At 38.8% G+C, this 19137-nt stretch overlaps 1 protein-coding gene across 2 annotated transcripts in view; it reads right to left on the reverse strand.

Annotated features, from left to right (window-relative positions):
- The window catches only part of micall2a (mical-like 2a), a 41501-nt gene extending 23076 nt beyond the window's left edge, over window positions 1-18425 (reverse strand). Inside the window, exons 1-18 of one of the 2 annotated variants that reach the window (XR_013821275.1) lie at window positions 18044-18425; window positions 17092-17140; window positions 15264-15405; window positions 12022-12350; window positions 11739-11869; window positions 11022-11537; window positions 9887-10095; window positions 9469-9547; window positions 8884-9059; window positions 8695-8790; window positions 8518-8619; window positions 8063-8124; window positions 7850-7973; window positions 6882-6984; window positions 6642-6715; window positions 3086-3200; window positions 2902-2948; window positions 2639-2795 (exon numbers count right to left, since the gene is read on the reverse strand). Coding sequence is in view for 1 of the 2 variants with exons in the window: in XM_079871673.1 (XP_079727799.1) it covers window positions 2710-2795; window positions 2902-2948; window positions 3086-3200; window positions 6642-6715; window positions 6882-6984; window positions 7850-7973; window positions 8063-8124; window positions 8518-8619; window positions 8695-8790; window positions 8884-9059; window positions 9469-9547; window positions 9887-10095; window positions 11022-11537; window positions 11739-11869; window positions 12022-12350; window positions 15264-15405; window positions 17092-17140; window positions 18044-18186 (2583 nt within the window). In the remaining variant the exon portion in view is untranslated. Of the gene's footprint in view, window positions 1-1745; window positions 2796-2901; window positions 2949-3085; window positions 3201-6641; window positions 6716-6881; window positions 6985-7849; window positions 7974-8062; window positions 8125-8517; window positions 8620-8694; window positions 8791-8883; window positions 9060-9468; window positions 9548-9886; window positions 10096-11021; window positions 11538-11738; window positions 11870-12021; window positions 12351-15263; window positions 15406-17091; window positions 17141-18043 lie in introns of those variants that run through there. The other variant, XM_079871673.1, reaches the window with a different exon arrangement.
- Window positions 18426-19137: the final 712 nt, after the last annotated feature.

Below are 19137 nucleotides of genomic sequence, written 5' to 3' on the forward strand. Positions count from 1 at the left end.
AGTGTAAACCCTAAAGAACATTAAGTTAAAACTTTTGGATTTATGGAATTTAGAATTTAAATATATTGCCAAACAAACAAAAACAACAAATAATTAAATAAATTCCCAATATAGTAGAAGTACCTGAAATATCTTGAGGGGCCTCCCAATATTGTCTTTGCCAATGGGGGGGGGCCTTGGAGTGAAAAACATTGAGAACCACTGCTCTGGACCTGCACGGATATAGCTTAGTTTGATTCAGAGTTTAGAATACAGTTACTAAATCCGAATCTTTCTGCAGCCGGATGATACACTGAATATATCAGCTCCCCTATACAAACATTATGATCCGTCTGATGAGAGCCAGGGCTCCAGTCTGGATGGCTAATAAATTAGAAGCACGCTTCTCGTTTACTCATCAGAGCTAATGAGGCTGATAAAATTACCTTGAGGATCATAATTACAGACTAGTGGCAGAAGCGCTACCACCATATCTGCAAAACGCACGCACACACACACACCTACAGGAAGAGAACAAACAGCTCAGTGGCCACCGCTGGACAAGCAGAGTTTGACCTTTAGAATAAACTGTACGTCAGATAAGTGTAATGTATGCTTTTAATTAAACAATTAAACCACGTCGCATTACACTGAAAGCTTGCGCCGCAGCCCATGTGACATGTGCATCGCATTAGCGCACTTTCCAGCGAAAACACACAAAAAAACGCTTAAGTACACTCCATTTTCAAATCCATTTTGTGTTAGTGACCTCAGTTTAGCTGGCCTTGATCAAGCAAATATGTAAATGTCATTCAGTTATGTACCGAAAGAGAGACGCGTGCGCGTATGCTTGAGGTTAGCGATGGTGCATTTGAGCTGGCGGACCGGTTTTTGAAATACCAGGCTGGTGACAAACAAGCCAAACCCCCGGCATCCTTTATCCCTTCAATTTCATCAGGCGGCTCATATACATTAAGCACTTGATCAGTAATGGCATCTTTTGATGGACACGGGCGGCGTGGACGCGAGCATTCACCTCGGAGAATTTCATTTCATCAGCCATTCACAGGACGAATTGTTTTACTTATGAATATTAATGTCCGCCTAATTTGAGGCTGTTGTTAATGCTTGTCGCTAGGAGCTTGGCAAATCAGGTCCCATTCCTGTTAAAACCATGTATTAGACACCCCCCTGACACTAAGCCCTCGCCTTTGATTCTTAATTGCAGGAGTGCGAGCATTTGCAGGAGATGGGGCGCAAAGCTTTAATTAACTCTAATATCACACGTATTCAGTCTCGACTGTCACCCGCATCACGCGTGGCGTTCTGCACCAATATCCTCCTCGGCTCCTCTCAGCTAGAGAGAGATGGTGTTCCAAGTTCATGATCACAATTTCATGCATCTTAAATTGGGGATGGATGGCCTGTAAGCAGTGGCATGATATTAAATGTGAGTAAATTATCTTAATGCATTTTACTAAAACCCATATTAAATGATGGCTGTATAAACGGCCGTTTTACAGCACGAGCAATGATAGGAACAACAATTATGGTTGCTGCAGCGAGCGCGGTGTCATTTTAATTTTCGGAGAAGGGAACCGCCTGGAAGCGTGGGATAAACTGGGCATTTTGGTTATTGTGCACTTCTGACCATTTCTGCATGGATGGGGTTTTCCGTTTAACGTTTTTGGGCCTCGCAAATTCACTTGCGGACATCTGAAATTCAGAGATTGTGAGCATGAAAACAGTTGCTGGTACAATACACTAAGAAACTTCATTAAGATTTATTGGATTACTCATTTTAAAAGTCAAATATACAATAAATAAGCATATCCATTTGTAAGCATCTCTCAAAAGAACTTTAAAAACTTCTTAAAACATTCCAACAGTGGGTTTTTTCAAAACAGTTTGGTCAAATACTTCTATTTAAACACCATGTAAAAGACATCTGTGGAAAGACTATATTTCTTAGATAAGTTAAATGAGGAACAGTTTTAATTGAGCTAGGTTTAATCGACCAATAATCCGCGCCTCTACAGCACACAAGTTCCTCTGCTGTCTAATCTCCAGCTTGATTTAGCATTCTCAGGAATATAAAATAACTGGAAAACTCTGATAGAAATGCATGCAAGCTCATAGTGCCCCCTTCAGGTCACTGCACGCACTGCATCTTGAAGACACTAGATTTAGCAGGCAGCACAGTTCAACTTTTTTCTTTTTTTTTGGAGGTTAGGGTTAAATTAAGATGCTCCACAGATTCTTGGATCACAGTCAAGAAGCATGCTTCAGCCAATCTTGGACATCTGTTTATCTGCTAATATAAGTTACCATTTATGTCTGAACAAGTGGGGGTGGAAGAAAAAAAAAAAAAAAAAGAAGAAAACAGGAAAAGCAGCGTACATTTTTAACAATAATTCAAACTAGCCCACACATTTAAAGAGAAGGCAAAAATTAGCAAATACTGCAGGATCAAACATGTTTAACACTTAAAACAAATAATTAGAACTAGTATTAGCTAAATCAAATAAGTGAAAACTATCAGAACATGATCAGAGTAATAATTAAAAAAAAGAAAAAAAAAAGTGTTAGGCTATTAAAGAAACATTTTGCTCCAAGAACTCAAACTACCTCACTGAGCCTGTGATTCTTAGTCCCAAACCTTCTTAGGTGAAATCTGGACTTGGATCACTGGACAAGATCTGGATCACTGCGCTCCAGTAGATCTGAAGTTCACTCTCCCATTGAGGCTTTTTTACTTCTCCGTCTAAACAGCTTTGAGAAGGACGACTTGTGTTTGTTTTTAAACTTCTGAGGACCTGCACCCGGACAGAAACAAAGAACGTTTTCATCGAAATGTTATCCGCCGATTCAAGCTCAGAGTAGACTTGACAAGATCAAAATAAAGAGAGCAAAAGTTCTCACCTAGTCTTTGCATCATTTCGTTCAACTGTTGATCTTCCTCCTCCTCCCTTGAAATGTGACATTACATTTACTTGGCAGAATTACATTTACAAATGTGCAACTTTTAAATGTGGTTAATCTTCACTTGCAGTTGCACTCAGAAAGTATAGCATTTCATTAGTAGTGTGGTTTCTTCAGGACTTACCGTAACCTGTCCTCCTCCAGCCCCTCAACAATGGCGTTCCTGTCATTCACGATCTTCATCAGTCTGTTCAACAGCTCTGTTTCCCTCCTCTTCTCATCCAGAGTCTTGAGATGTTCTAACAGCCGGACACACGAACACATTGGGTTTCCAAGTTTTATGGGGACCTTTCAATGATTTTTATGCTGTACGTAGTACCATATTATATCCCCTTACTAACCCTACCCATCACAGAAAACTCAGCATTTTAGATTTTCAAAAAACATTTTAGTATGATTTATAAGCCTTTTTTTTTTTTATGGCTTTATGCACATTACGCACATTATGGCTTTTGTAAAACATGCAAAATGAGACCAAGCATACTAAACTAAACTGCTATTACATTTGTCCTTTTTTATAGAATAGTTGACATGTTGATTTCACTTTGTATCACTTTTCAAATCCTGTTAAAATCCCAATGAATTATTTGAAGCAACAGACAGGTCTGAGAACTGGCTCCATGTGTCACAAGAGATCTATGAATAAGATTTATTTATAATTTGTGCTCATTTCTAAATGCAGACTTAACATAGCAACCAAAGAGTGAAGACATGCATGCCACTCAGAGCAAAATTAAAAAGCTCATTGTAATTTATGAAAGTTTAGAGCAGAGCATACGGTTAACCCTTTAATAAATAAACATTATTTATTTTGCCATATTGTAAGACATTAATTTGTAAATAATGTATTCCTTGAGTGCAATGCAAGTCCCTTTGCACTGATTGAGACGAGGGTCATACAATTTCAATTTTCCATATAGTTTTATATTAAGAAATATTATTTTAAGTGGATTCCAATGAAATAAGTTCACAGTACTTAAAGGTGACATGTGTAAGAATTGAGGTAAAAATATCCAAAAAATGAGCTACACGCATCAAAAGAATGAGAAGAAATAAGGGCGATGATGTCATAAAAAAAATGACAAGTTATAGTGCTGCAGAGATATCAACCTAAATTAGCTTTAGCATTACTAGCCACGGCCCGACAGGTGTCATAATACCAGTTTCGGCCATGGGAGGCGGTATGCGGGCAACATAACCACCAGCCAAACTGCAATACACGAATAACTCGCACGGCTTGTGGGCGTACTTGAACCTGATGTCAATCGTGTGGAAAGTACAGCCCACTACTACATTTCAGTTCAGGGAAGAGAGCGGAAGAATGGCTGAAGCCCATGATATAAGTAAAAATATAATAAATATGTAGCATTGTAATATAGTACACATATATAGCACAATACTCTCTATAGCTCTTTTTTTCTTGCCAACTACGTGACCTATATTATGTTTATTAAATGGCTTTCCTGAGGTAAATCTGACATAATTGTTCTCCAGCTATGTTATTGACCTCTTCACGCTGATAAAAAACACTGATTGGTCGATATTATGTATGAGGAATACATTTTGGTAAGTTGTAGCCTACTACTGTATCTTTCAACAGTGTTCGTGTTTTTTTACTATTAGCTAGTAGAGATGATCGGTTCACGTGCGCTAGGGATCTGTCGTGTAACATTTACAAACGCCAAAACGGTGTTTATTGTTTGAATTGCGTAATAAAATTGACAGAATCTGAGAGTTGAGATTTTTTTATATCATAAAGTAACCTGCTCTGTCTAGTCTGTCGGTCTCTGTGTCCTCTTTGCTTCGCGATTTTTCTGTGCGTGAGAAAATTGATGTGTTGCGTGAGAGTGTGTGAAAAGTGTCAATTGCGTGTGTCTCACGGTGAATGCGTGAGAGTTGGCAGCTCTGGTTACGTTGGCGGCTTGGCGCTAGCTTGGTCAACATCAGCGAATGCTGTCTGTCAAATTAATGTAATTCAAACTAAAAATAAAAATGTAATATGAACAAATTCACTGTTAAAGGTGAAGGGGAGTAGCTTGAAGATGTCATATTTTAAAATCACTTGACATCAACCAACGTTCCTCTGGAGTCAAAACGTCCTCTCTTAGGAGTTGGCTCGGCTTCGGCTATGGCTCTAGGGTCGTTGTGAAGGTAGGGGCGGAGCATAGAGACTATGCCGTTTCTCGGTTGTTACTCTAGAGTAGACCAACTCACTTTCTGGAGGTATACTGCCCCCATCTGGTATGGAATGTGGAGTATGAATTGATTTTTTGGCGGACATTACACAAGGCACCTTTAAGGTCTTAATATTCACTAAGAAATTATTTTCATGAATTATCACAATTTTTTTTCCATTTGTTAAATCAAGTTTCTGTTGTTTAAACCAATCTCCATTGTAGTAACTCAAATTTTTTATTTCAATGAACTCAAAATTAAGGCAACCAGGTAACAAAGTTAAACCAAGATATTTCTACATTGCAGAGGAGAGTTGATTTACCTTAATATTAATTTGGAAGAACTTTAAAAAAAAAAAAAAATCGGTTGGCACAACTACAACTATTGAAGTTGAGAAAACTCAAATGCTTTGCAGCTAGTAGGGGTGCAACGGATCAAAAAAAACTCACGGTTCGGATCGTTTCTCGGATCAGAGTCACGGATCGGATCATTTTTCGGATCAGCAAAAAAAAACTTTTTTTTGTTTGTTTATTAACACTTTTAAATTATTAAATTAAAATATATAAAATCAACTTAAAGTGCACAAGGCATAATATCTTCTTTTTAACATAATTAATGAAAAACAACTTAAAGTGCAACATAAAAAGGCATATCTCCTTCCTTTAAACATGGACCAATGCTTGATGTGTTTCCACTGTCATATAGGGCTGTCAAAATTGCTCAAAAATGACGTTCGAATATTCCCTCTAAAAAAACACATATATTCGAACTATTCGAACATCTGGTTGCGCATTTTGTCAATGACGCGCATTATGTCAATAACAGGACACATTAATACAAAGAGACATAACTACTTGTATAGGTAGTTTATTTAAGTTTAAACATATTTGACAACGTATTACCTACACAAAAACAAGTAAATCAACTAATGGCCAAGACCGCAGACCTCACTCTCGCTCACTCACTCGCAGGCACTCTTTCTCTCTCTCGCCCGCCCTCACCCTCGTGCTGCATTCACACACCAAACGCGAATAGAGCGTCTGGCGCGAGTGATTTCAATGTTAAGTCAATGTAAATACGCGTTTACGCGCGTCTGGAGGTCTTGCGGCGCGAATGAGGTGTCACGCTCGCTGCGGTTCATAACGGTTTAAATGAACAACAAATATAAGCAAATGTTGAGTGCTTTTTTCCCCCCCATAAATCAATCCGCGGATCACGTGTGTGCCGAACCGAAGATATTGATCCGAACGGATCACGGATCAATGATGATCCGTTGCACCACTAGCAGCTAATTGCTTTATTTTTTAATTTACTCAACTTTTTTTACAGTGCAAAATGAAACATTTCCAGTTTGACATTAATCCAGCATGATCACTGGAAGGTTCTTAACACAAATAAACCATTTCATTGACATTGTTCACTCCCCCTATATCACCTGTCCATTGCTAATGGCAAAAAAAGTTGACGAGTAATATTTACAGTAGTTAACCCGGCTTCATTTTTACCTGGTTTATTAATTAACCTCCTGAGCTCTCCTTCTACTCCCGGCTGCTGCTCCTCCAGATCCTGTGTTCTTGCTCTGAAAGAGATTGAGAACTGTAAGGACCAAATTTGACAGCAAGCAGACACACTAGTCGCTTTTCTCCCTTATTGTTTATTAGTCAATATTAAGAATTTTGGAAATGTTTTCATCCAAAATTAAGACAGCTAGACAATTGGTGAATACAGTATAAGGGATCACTTACATGTACATCAACTCTGACTCCCTGCGGATGTAGCTTTGTTTTTTCCGAATCAGGTTAAACCAGTCCACCATCAAGGGATCCATCAGAAGGTCCCCATGACCCTCTGTAAAACAGTCCAAAGTTACCAAGGACACCAGGGTCCTAAATGCACTGCTCACATCCAACCACATAAGTGACACCCCACCTGAGGCCACAATTTAAAGTACTCTGGAGATGGGCATCTCCAAATTCTCACTTTCAAGTTCTATTTGAGCTATGATTGAATTCTATTTGTCTCCTAATAGAGCACTGTAATACGGTCTAAAAAGCATGTTTTCCATTGACATTGCCTTGAGGTGGTACAAAAAACATACAAGTACAATCATACACGCACACACACAAACTTAATTTCATCAAGTGGTGGTTTTGGCCTTGGTGGGAGCGAGAGGCAGTCAGGTTCTATGAAATCCCACCGGCCGCTAGCAGCAGGACAGGTGACTGGAGATGATATTACTGTGCCATGGTGACCTTGAAAAGAGCCAATCAAGTGCCCTTGCCCCACACAGCTAGCAGCCTCTCACTGGAGCCCACCGCCTCTTCTCCATTTTCATCCCAGCATCCCACAGGAGGAGAGGGAGCTTCCTCTGCGCCTCGCCTCATTTGGCCCTGGCTGCTGGAATCGAGAGCCTTTTATTGGCCACAGCCTTCCCCTAAAGGCTACATCGCAATTCTGACTCCCAGGTGGACGGGCTCAGCTAACAGGTTTGGAATGAGTGCGCGTCTCACAGAACTCAATGAACCACCCACACACACAAGGTGCTGCAACATGCCGTGTGAAACACAATCTGGAATAGCACCAAAAGGAACATCTGATCTCCCAAACAGCTTATTTTTTCCTAAACAACCTTGAACGGGACCTTCAAATCTTACTTCAACTTAGAGAAATGAGGAACACAACCATTGCATGAACTACTAATCTAATCTTATACCTTCTTCATAAATGCGAAGTCTCATCTCCAGCTCCACACCTTCATTCTCCAAATCATTCAGATTGTTCTCAATGTCCTGTAGCTCTTTTGAGATCTGATCTGGTGAGATGTAGCAAGGCTTTATCTGAAAAGACACATAATATAATTAAACCATGGTGATGAGATATTTGATCATTTGGCAAAGGACAGTATACAACATTTGCACAAACTTACAGTAGGCGACCTCGTTTCAAGCAGCAAGCCATTTTTGGATGAAATATTTCCATTGTCGTAACCTAAAATTATTTTAAAAAGACAAAACTTTTTTGGGGGTATGAAAAGCTGAAGGCTAAACATTACAGAGCCCAGAGACATGGTGGTGGAAAAAAATATATTTCAAAACTTTTTTCCATCACCATGTCTCTTTTAGGGGCGCCGCAAAACACGGACACGAAATATGCATAAATTACTGCAAATAGTCAAACAAACAAAAAAACAACAACAAAAAAAACATTTTTTAAATTCAACAAACAGAGCTTAGACCATGCTTCTGTTTTCTATACAAGTGGTATAGATGGTGATTCACTAACTACAATAAGATAAAAAGCAACGAATTGCATCATGTGAACCATTCTGTTAAGGTTTAATAATAAAAAATAATTGTTACCATAAGTTTAGAAAATGCTTACTGGACATCGCCGACCTGCAGCGAGTTTGTTTTGGAGATGAAGGTTTGTGACAGGACTGAGAGGGCAAGACACATGAGGACAAGGAACAGTCGGGTTTCAAACCTGTGGTCAGAAGAAAAGTATGATCATCATAAACGCAAATCTTACCATGCTGCAGCTGATGTGGCCTGGACTTACCCTGCCCATGACAAGTCTCTCCCAAACATGAGACAACAGGACTGAATGGCTGGATAGGGGCAGAAGAACCTGCTGGTGTACATGCTCCATTTTGAACTGAGAGGGAAATAAAGTGGTAAACTTCAGGCAGTGTTCAAGGTACATCTAGTATTTGAGGTTTGCGGTTTAAGGTTGATGTGACTGGCTTACCCCAGGTCCCTTGCTGCTGTTCCCTTTCAGTTTTCAGGACAACATTGTTGGAGCAATGAGAGTTGTTTGGTACAGAGGAGGTTGGAGCTCTTGAAGTATCTTCTTGGACCTTCAAACAATGTTCACTTTCGTTTTTTCCACAAGTCAGCAGGACATCATTGGCATTACCATGAGATCTACAAAAAGCAAAGTAACTTCACTACAACAGGACTAAGACTCAAAATCATCATTTCAAACCAGCATAAGCCGACGCTCACCTTAGATACAGTAGACGCAAACAAAATTAAAAGAATGATCAGAGGAACTCAAAGTAAGAGTCTAGTGTTTCAGAGGGGGCTGGTTTAGGCGCAGCACTCCTTGGGACTGCTGAGGATTGGGGATAGAGCGAGCGGATGCACGCGGAGGCAGTCAAACACTATGGGGGAGGCAGGAGGCATCCGCCGGCTAGAGAATGGATACATGAAAGGCCCCACTGTCAGTACTCCAGCTCTGAAGTGTCATTGCAGCTCACACCCGAGTGACTTTGCCTGCTTCCCCTCGTGTGGATTAGAAAGCATTAGGGAGAACTAGGCTGGTCGAACTTACTTTAGTCTTGGTCCATTTGGAGCTGCCTTTGGCTTTGATCTCCAGTCAGTTGGGGCGTCGCAGCTCTGAACATCTTTGGCTGAAGCAGAGGGAAAAATTATGGCAAACAAAAAGCATGAGTCACACAATATCAAATTATGCCATTTGAAGCCGTGCCGTCAAACAGAAAGGATTAAAATACTGCAGGGCAGAAATCAGTCTTAAGATTCAATCTTTCTGACTACATGGAGGAAAAAACAAAACAAAAAAAACAATGGATGCTAGCCCATGGCTTAATTTAACCGCTTTCCTGCCTATGTTCTCATCTCATACTTATTACGTATGTTTATGGAAATATTTCCCATGTGACCTTTAGAAACCATTTTTAAAAAAAGACCACAATCCATATAAGCAAAGGTCATCTGTGAGCGAACACCACCTTTGGCAGTAGAAAGCAGCAGGGATGGAGGTCTGCTGCGCTCCTTGCTGATGGCACTGAGGTAGGAGGATTCTTTGCTGTTCGTGCGGTTACTGCTGATAGCAGGGCTGGATGGAGTGGCCTGATACAAGCTCCTTCCTGTTGCATCTCGTCCATGTAACTCCTGCCTCCAGCTGGAGTCCTCAGCAGAAGAGCATCTGATTTGTATCCTGTGAGAGACATACAGCATTCACACCATGATCATATGTACAATATATGAACCAGATATACTGACACTACCATTCAAAAGTTTGGGTTCAGTATGTTTTATATATACATACACATATACATATACATATATATTCTGCCACTTTTGAGTTTTGATCATTACCAAAAAAAAAAAAAACATATGTGGCAAGTTATTAAACTTACCAGAGTTTCCACAAAAACATTAAGCAGCACAACACATTGATGATAAATGTTTCTTGAGCAGCAAATCATCATATTAGAATGGTTTCTGAAGGAGAGTAATGATGCTGAAAATTCAGCTTGGCCACAGGAATAAATATCTTAAATATTAAAATAGAAAAGTTACTTTAAATTGTGTGATTTAACAATATTACAATATTAACTATTTTTGATCAAATAAACAGCGTTGGCGAGCATAAAAGACACTTTCCAAAAAGAAAAGAAAATTTTTACAGACCCCAAACATTTGAATGGCGGTGAACTGAATGGCAATTATTTGCCTACTTAAAACATATGATCCAATTTCTCACCAAGCATTCATTAAAGCTTTTTATAGTTTGTCTTTAAGGTCAGGTAAAATCTTAAGTTAAGCAATGTTTTACACTTTTTTTTTAATTTTTAAAGGTGTCTAGAACCTCTTTTGAAAAAAAAAAAAAAAAAAACATGCAGATGCATGAACTGCAGTGTTGTACTTGCCAAATAAGAACATTAACAAAGGTTTTGAGAAATCCTGAAACCAAAATACCCAGCATTTATGAACAGTGACAAACAACCCATACTTTAAAAATGATGTAGGGGTACATTTCTGGTGTGAAAAACCAAATAGATCATTTTTCACCTGAGAAATTGTTGATCACTGATCAATAATACTTTAAACCATGACAGCAATCATTAGTTAGTAACTCACTGCCGGTGTGCTCCTGGGTCATTATTAAGCGCATTGTTGTTATTTCGGTTTCCTTCAAGGAGTTGTTTTCCGTTTGTCAGTGCACTGGTTTGGTCTTCCTCCTCCATCTTCAGACTGGCGTTCTGATTGGCGATGGACTCTGAGGGGCCTGACTGCGGTCTTGCGGTGGGCCGGTGCTCTGCTGCTGGGCCACAGGACTGAAAGAACTTCTGCCTGGCTGCCTGAGTCCTCTGAGCAGAGGCCGTCCATGACTGCGGAGCGAGACTGAGCTCCACTGGTCTGGGCACAGCCTTGACGGGTGTAGATAACACAGAGGTGTAGAGCTGTGAAGATGGCTGATCTCCACGGTCAGATTTGGGTACCAAATCAGCGAGTGTAAAGCCACTGCTCTTAAAAGGCTTAACCATAGGCTTGAAGCCATTTTGGGCATGTTGGTGAATACTGCAGACCAGTGAGCCAGTGTCCGCTCCCAGTTTATATGCCCCAGATTTCAGTGTGCCATAGCATACACTACACCTGTTTAAGAGAGAGTGAAATCAATAATAATAATAATAATAATAATAATAAAGTTACAGTACTTTACAATTGTGTTAAATTAGAAGTGTACATTGCAATAAAATAACTTACAAAAGTTACAGTACATGCCAAATTGCCATACTTATCAATATTTAGAGCAATAATAGCCATGCTTCCCAAGCACCACCAATGAAAACTCACTTAAAGCAGCTCCGGTGGTAAAGTTTCCCATCTACCAGGTGCCTCTGGACCAAATGCACATGATTTCCACATACTGCACAATCACTGTTCAATGTGCCGCTTTTATTTGAGCTCTCCGCCAAAACAGTTTTCTACAAAAGATCAGATGAATGAAAACATTCCAAACTAAAAATCAATTTCCCAAATCATGACTGAATCATTCTAAACTCATCTGTTTATAACTAGGTCTGAAGACCAGTCATTTTTTTTATGTTGAATAATCAAGGGATAGGCAAATTGACACCTTCTCAGCAGCTCTGTGTGGTTGTGGAGATCTCGCTCTGAGTGGTGCGACGGGCGCCCGCACACATTTCGCCCCTGGAGATTTCTGCCAGTCTGTGCCAGTCTGCCGAGCTGGATCAGCTAGAACGTGCTTCTCTGGAGCACTTTTCTGGATGTTAAGAGATGGAGGATGGTTGTCTCTGATACTTTTTGGCATTTCGGTTTGAGGAGGACGGTTCTCTGTATTTGTTTTGAGATTGTGGTTTTTGGCCACCACAGGCAGATTCTTCTTCTCAGATGGCATCTCCTTTGAGTCCTCAGCATGCCGCTTGATACCTCCTACTCCCCCGACTGAAAATAAGAGACCATTGAGAAGAAAGACTTAGAAATATGGATACACTGCATTTTTCTACTCATGCACTACCATTATTTTTGCAGTATACTGTGCACAGAATGCAAACTTTTTGTATGCATAGAATAGTAAAAATGTGGACCACACTAAAACTATGTCTGCATTAAAGGTACAATATGCAAGATTTTTTTGCCGCTAGAGGGCGCTACATTCCAAACAACAACGGCGTAGCTTGATGACGATATGAAGGAGCGTGGAATGATGGGAACTGTCGTTTTAAATTCCACCGTGGATGTAAATCAGTCAGACGGGAATCGAAAAATCATGTTCATGGATGAGGTAAAGTTCTATTTTCATTAATGTTGCGTTTAATGACATGCTTTTTATGGCGAGGGGGGTGGTTCAGCACGGTCTGTAACGGGAGAGAGAGAGAAACGAGACGAGCGAGACGCAAGTAGGTCAAGTGCAAATGACGAACACCTGTGTCTTATTGCAGTGATCGGCGTGGAGAGACCGCTTATAAGCCGCGCTGGAACGAGAGAGAGACTGGAGAGAAAATTGGACGCAGAGAAAGAAAACCGGTGGATCCGAGCTCTCATTTTTGAACTGTTTTGTGCCGTCGCGGTTGCCACGGTGAATGCGCGTTGTGTGCGACTTTTGTTTGTTTTGTTTTAATAAAGTCCCAGTCACGCCGATCCCTGTCTTCTTCCTTCCTGACTCTTGAACCTCATCACACTTTTATTTCATTAAAATTAATTAACCGCAAGATAAGTACGGTTTAATAGGCCTACTATATTGGTTATCATAGATGTTACTGTATTTGTCGAATTCATTGTTGTGATAACACTGCGCAGTTTTACGTGTTCTAAACAATTGTTGTAAAAGTACATTCGAACATACCCACATCATTTGTACATTGTACCCACATGTATATTGTAGTTGTACCCACACTGATTAATCTTTATGTATAACACATGCTATATTTATTTACATTGCCATAAACACCAGATAAACAATGTCAATAAATTAACGTTAAACACAAATCTAAAGCAAAAATACTTTCCTTACATAAACATAACTATTACCGAATGCTACATTTGGAAAATATAAAATTAAGCATGCTTTGTCGACAGAACCACCTGCAATCGGTAAAGAATAATTGTGTTCCATAACGACTGCACGAACAAGCTAAGTTTGTTGTTTGATAGACGCTACAACTACAACTTCCGCATTTGTCCAGGACTCCACGCAGTACGAGCGGAAACCGAGGGTAACGCGGATATAACGCAATTGACCGGCGACTCCCAGCTCACCCCTGCTCTAACGCCCCGTTTCCTTGGTTAAAATCGCAATTTTCTCACGATTTAAAAATAGTTGGAAACATTTGGGATATTGTAAGTAATCAACTTAACAAAATATATAACACTGGCCTTGAGATTTTGGGATATTTTAATGCAAAATTCTTACATATTGTACCTTTAATCCAGGTAAATTTTCTTTTCAAAACGCACTCCGTCCAAGTGCTTTCTCGTCCATACTAAAACATCAGAAAACAAATCTTACTGCACTTGGATAATAGTAATAGAAGCTCACTGAGATGATAGAGAAACAAGACAAAGTCCTCATGCTATTCTTCTCGCACAATTATTTTATTTTTTATTATTATTATTACGATTATTTCATCTCTGTACAATCTTTATATTTACATTCTTGCAAAGTAACATTTATCTTTGCAACACTGTGAAAGTGAACAGCAAATAGCAGGCACATAAGGGTATAAACATCCATGCGTACAAGACGTGTCACTAAACATCGTAAAACACACCAAAAAAAATCCGCTTTCCGCACATGCTTTCCTTTCAGCCTTTCGTCAATCTCGTCAAACTTACCGCTGTTCGCAGACGCGCTCTCGCCCGACCCACGAGCAATGCCAAGTGTGCCATTCTAACCAGTTCTCACAATAAACACCTTTTATACAGAGCCAAATTACAGACCTCTCATTAGCCAGCTGTACATACGCATATATATCTGCATTATTAGCTGAAGCCATAATGCAGATTTTCTTTTTAACTATGGAATGTATTTAAGATGAAATTGAATTATTTAATAATTTGATTATATAATTTTATACATGTACTATATAATACAATTAATGCAACATACTTCAATATAATTATAGTCGTGTTAGGATGAAATATAAAGCTGTACAGAATAAGTGCTTTTTGCGTACGTGTGGTTTCAGTTGTTCCTATTTATCGTAAATTTAGAATACATTTTATTACGAAATTATACATTACAAGTACATTTTACGCACAAATTTGTGAGTACGCATACTTAGTGAATGAGACCCAGTGTTTTTAAATGTATCCACTTAGTTGTTCGTACAACAACGATGTAGTAAAAACAGAAAAGCTTCCTTTTGCGTTTTTCTGTGTAAAGACAACATTGTCAAAACGATCACCTTTCACAAGGATCTGTGAAAACGACTAAATGCTGTATTATTCATGTCAGGACAGTAGTTGGCGATGTCACTTTGTAAGTGTCATTTTTGTAGTTTACACAGAGACATTCATTTCGTTTTCAAAAACATGCACTTTGAATCCCATTTCCAAAAGTTTGTGTTTTCAGACCCCAAAATACCACTGTCGTATAATGAACGGCCAAAACACAAGATTTTAGTTGAAAACGTTGTCATGTAAACTTCAAAAAGCTCAGTTTTTAAAAAGCTGTATCAGTGTGGAAAGGACAAAACATTGAGAAATGGATGTGCTTTCATATGTATTTTTAGACCTAGCATGAAAGGAATACTGTATCCCACAATGCAATATTCTCAACTATGGGCAGATGGATCAAGTTATGAGTCAAGCTAAGACATTTACACAGTTAATAAAAATGGTGAACTCAAGTCTTACTTGGTGAGTGGCCGTGGAAGTAATTATAGTACTGTGAGACATATGTGAGGATGCTGAGTCTGTCTGGGACAGGCAACGCCACCATGTCCTCTGCATCTAGAAGAGCTGGGATTCCCAGATGGTCTTCAGCCACACGGAACGCCTGGAGCACATCACACGACAGAAATCAGCCAAGCTAAGTTCACAACGCCACATAATCCACGCAAAAGAAAACAGCAATTAGACAACCACAACTACAAAAAGACGAGCACACACACACACACAACTCCCTGTGTTTATAACAACCACTGAACATCCTCATTCAACATGACCTCATATGATTGTTTCAGGCCGCCAAAATCACGCTGTGGCAATGGTTTTCTAGGGGAAAGGAACTTGGCCGATTAGTTGTAAACACAGACAAGGCACACAAAAAAAGCAGCCGTCAAAAATAGAATAGGCCAGTAACCAGCACAATCTGGCACCACATCAAGATGGCCCGAGCAGGGAGTGCATAATGAATAGCACATTTCCCGTGCGCGCCGCGGCCTGGGAATGGGGACAGAAGAGAGGATACGATGGCATTGTTTAGGTCTGACCTGGACACACTCATTTTACAGGATAGCTGAGGAGGGGCGGCACATCCTCCATGATGCAGCTGCAACATCCTGTTTATCTTTTGTATGACAGCACTGAGAGGCTGATATGAAATAAACATTTCAGTTAAAAACTGTCTGGGTTTAACCAAAGCACACTGGGAAAACAGCTATTCTTTGGTGTTTAAATGCACAGAGGTAAGTTAATCTTGACAGAGAGGATCAGGTGCCCTGTGGATGACTGTCACCCTTCTTTATAATGCATTAACTGGACAGACTCCACACGGCTCGGGTTCAAACTACAGCGGAGTGCTTCCTATAGAAGTGGTGAGGGTTTGTAACAGATCTCAGAGTGTGTGGCCTATAATTTACAGTCTCTGAGGAAGCAACCAGAGAAAGAGCTCATCATTGTAACAAAGTCCCAGGTGTGGCATGTCTCACCACCTCATTCTCATAAGCACTTCCAGATAGGGAAGAAAAATAATTAGGTCATCGGTCCTGGTCGGACAGTGTCCCTACACTCAAACACAAATTAAATTTTCCATACAAGACATACTCTAACAGAAGCCAGTTTCTGGGTAAATCAAAAATTCATTCAAATAAAATTTCAATATACCATAAACTCATTTTAATCTGATATCTACTATTCTTTAAGTAAATTGAAGATTAGCCTACAAGTTGCCTGTGATAGTTAAAATGCTTAAAGCGTGGAATCTTTAAAATGAATAAATACATCTTTGAATCAATCAAGAGGGTGTAGTACTCAGTCAATGGGGAAAAAGAATACTTTAAGTCCTGTTAAGTAAATTTTGATGGTTTAGGATACAAAATTCTTCTCTCTGTCCCAAGTTCACACAGGACAAGTCTGAAACTTTAGACAGTTTCACTAAAAGATACTTTCTGCAAAAACTGAAGGGTATCTTTATCCTGCCAAAAGCTATTGCTCCAAGACTCGACCGATCAATAGACTCTTTTACTGAGCAACTAGTCTCATTTGAGATTGCTGCAAAATTAGATCACATGCATTTCACAAGCAGTGGGAAAAGGGTCTCAAGCACTCTAATTCAGGTCAATAAGAGAAAATCCATGAATGTTGCAAACTAAACAAAGAACAAACATCCAGCCATCCAACCACGTTTGCATTACCACAGGACAGCAGCAGACACACATCTGTACAGGATAGGGCTACAATTGGCAGCAAAACATGCAAGCGATGAGTCAGGCCAAGATCAAGGCCAAACAGAATAACTTACCAAGTGATTGTTGTAATACACATTGTCTTTGGAGAGAGACTCAAAGTTTCTGAAAGAAAACAAGGACATGACTCACCAGATAGACACTTTGAGAAGTGTTACAATACAATGTTGATACTGAAATAAGTTAAAGCACACAGAAATAAAGGTGGTTTCAAGGTGTAAATGCATCAAACTGTAAATTAAACATAATATTGTGACAGCTTTTAAAGGTCACAAAACCTACAATATTAAACTCATATTTAACATAAGAAATAGGTCTGTTGAGGCTATGGCAAAAATAACACAGAATGGATGCAGCAAAAGATGAATGTAACAATTTGAATGTACAAAAGAAAGTGTAAATCTCAGATGCCCTGACTAGTCAGTTCTCACCATTTTTTTTTTTTTTATTACATTTTGCCTTCACTAGTTGATTTTAAATAGTTCTCTAAATGTGATAAATACACATACTACATTAAAATATTATAGTAATCTCATGATATTAAGTCATAAAAGCAACAAAAATGATTATAAAATCCTTTAACGCCTTTTAAAATATTTTAAGATCACAGCATGTCAACTACCTATGAATCTGCTGTCATAATTTCAATACAGTGGCCTCTGAAAGTTGGACAATTCAACTACACACTTAAAAATTAACATTCAACACAATGCTAGAGTGTACTAACTTTTCTATGCCATTTTCTTCTGCCACTCAAATGGATGCATGAAGTCAGTTCTCCTCAAGTTCACAGAAAGTGTCCAAATACTTAAGTGACCAGGCATAGATTCAAATGTAAAAGTCCAAATACTTTTTGCATAAAGTAGCTATAGACCACACTAAAAAGTTGAAACATCCCACACTCCTTTTAAAACTCTTGGTAGCCCATTTTGGTATACTTTACTCTCATAGTTAGTGAACAACTTCTGCATCCTAATCAACGACCGTTTATAAATAAACGTCTCTTACATGAGGTCCGGTCTGAACTTGTGGATGAGAGCACAGAAGGCCAGTCCATCTCTGAAAGATGTGCTCATGTTGTTGATGGACACATCTCTATATCCATCGCACTGATTCTTACACCACTGATGAAGCCTCTTGATAGCAGCCATCCTCTCCAGAAGCCCTTACTGCCAAAACACACGGGAGATGGTGTCTTTTAAATGACAGAAAACGAAAGACGTCGTTTGTTCGACGAAATAACGAAGCATGGGAGAAAATGACTGAGGAGACAGTGCGGGAAGTCACAGTGAAAGAGAATAAAAAGAGTTGAAGCGTATGTGAATAGAAAGCAGCGTTTCCTCAGAGCTGTGTTCACTAAAGCAGAGCAGCGCGCGCGGCACCTGTGGAATACACAGAGGAAATCAAGGGGGAGGAGCTTCAAGCCATCAATAATTAAACGCTAATTGCTTTATTTTTTTATTTTTTTTATCGAATTTTTTTTTTCGGTCGTTGATGTGTTTAATATGACAACTACAAGCATGTTATTTATCAAGAGGAATGTGATGAAATTAAGGTCTGAAATGTATGGGCCATTCCAGGCATGCTTACAGTAATCAAATGGAAGAGAAGACCTACAATGAAAAAAACTTATGTTTAAGTCAGTTCAACTTTTACAGTTCAGTTTATACTGGACAAAGTATTGAACAAAAATTTGTAAGGTCAGAAATAGTTCTTTTAATTTTTTTTTAAAAAAAACAAAAACAAAATTTAATAGGTGTACATTTAAAATCATTTCATGTACTTCTAACATGAAAAACTGGCAATTTATATATATATATATATATATATATATATATATATATATATATATATATATATATATATATATAACATTTAAATGTAAATGTTTCAAACCAAATGATTAATATTTAGGGCTGCGATTAATCGCGATTAATCGCATCCAAAATAAAAGTTTGTTTTTACATAATATATGTGTGTGTACGGTGTATTTTCTATATATAAATACACACACATGCATGTATATATTTAAGAAATATTTGCATGTATATACTGTGTATATATATTTATATTATATATAATTTATATTATATATAAATATT

This window comes from Squalius cephalus (genome assembly GCF_949319135.1).
Source record: "Squalius cephalus genome assembly, chromosome: 1".
Taxonomy (NCBI): domain Eukaryota; kingdom Metazoa; phylum Chordata; class Actinopteri; order Cypriniformes; family Leuciscidae; genus Squalius; species Squalius cephalus.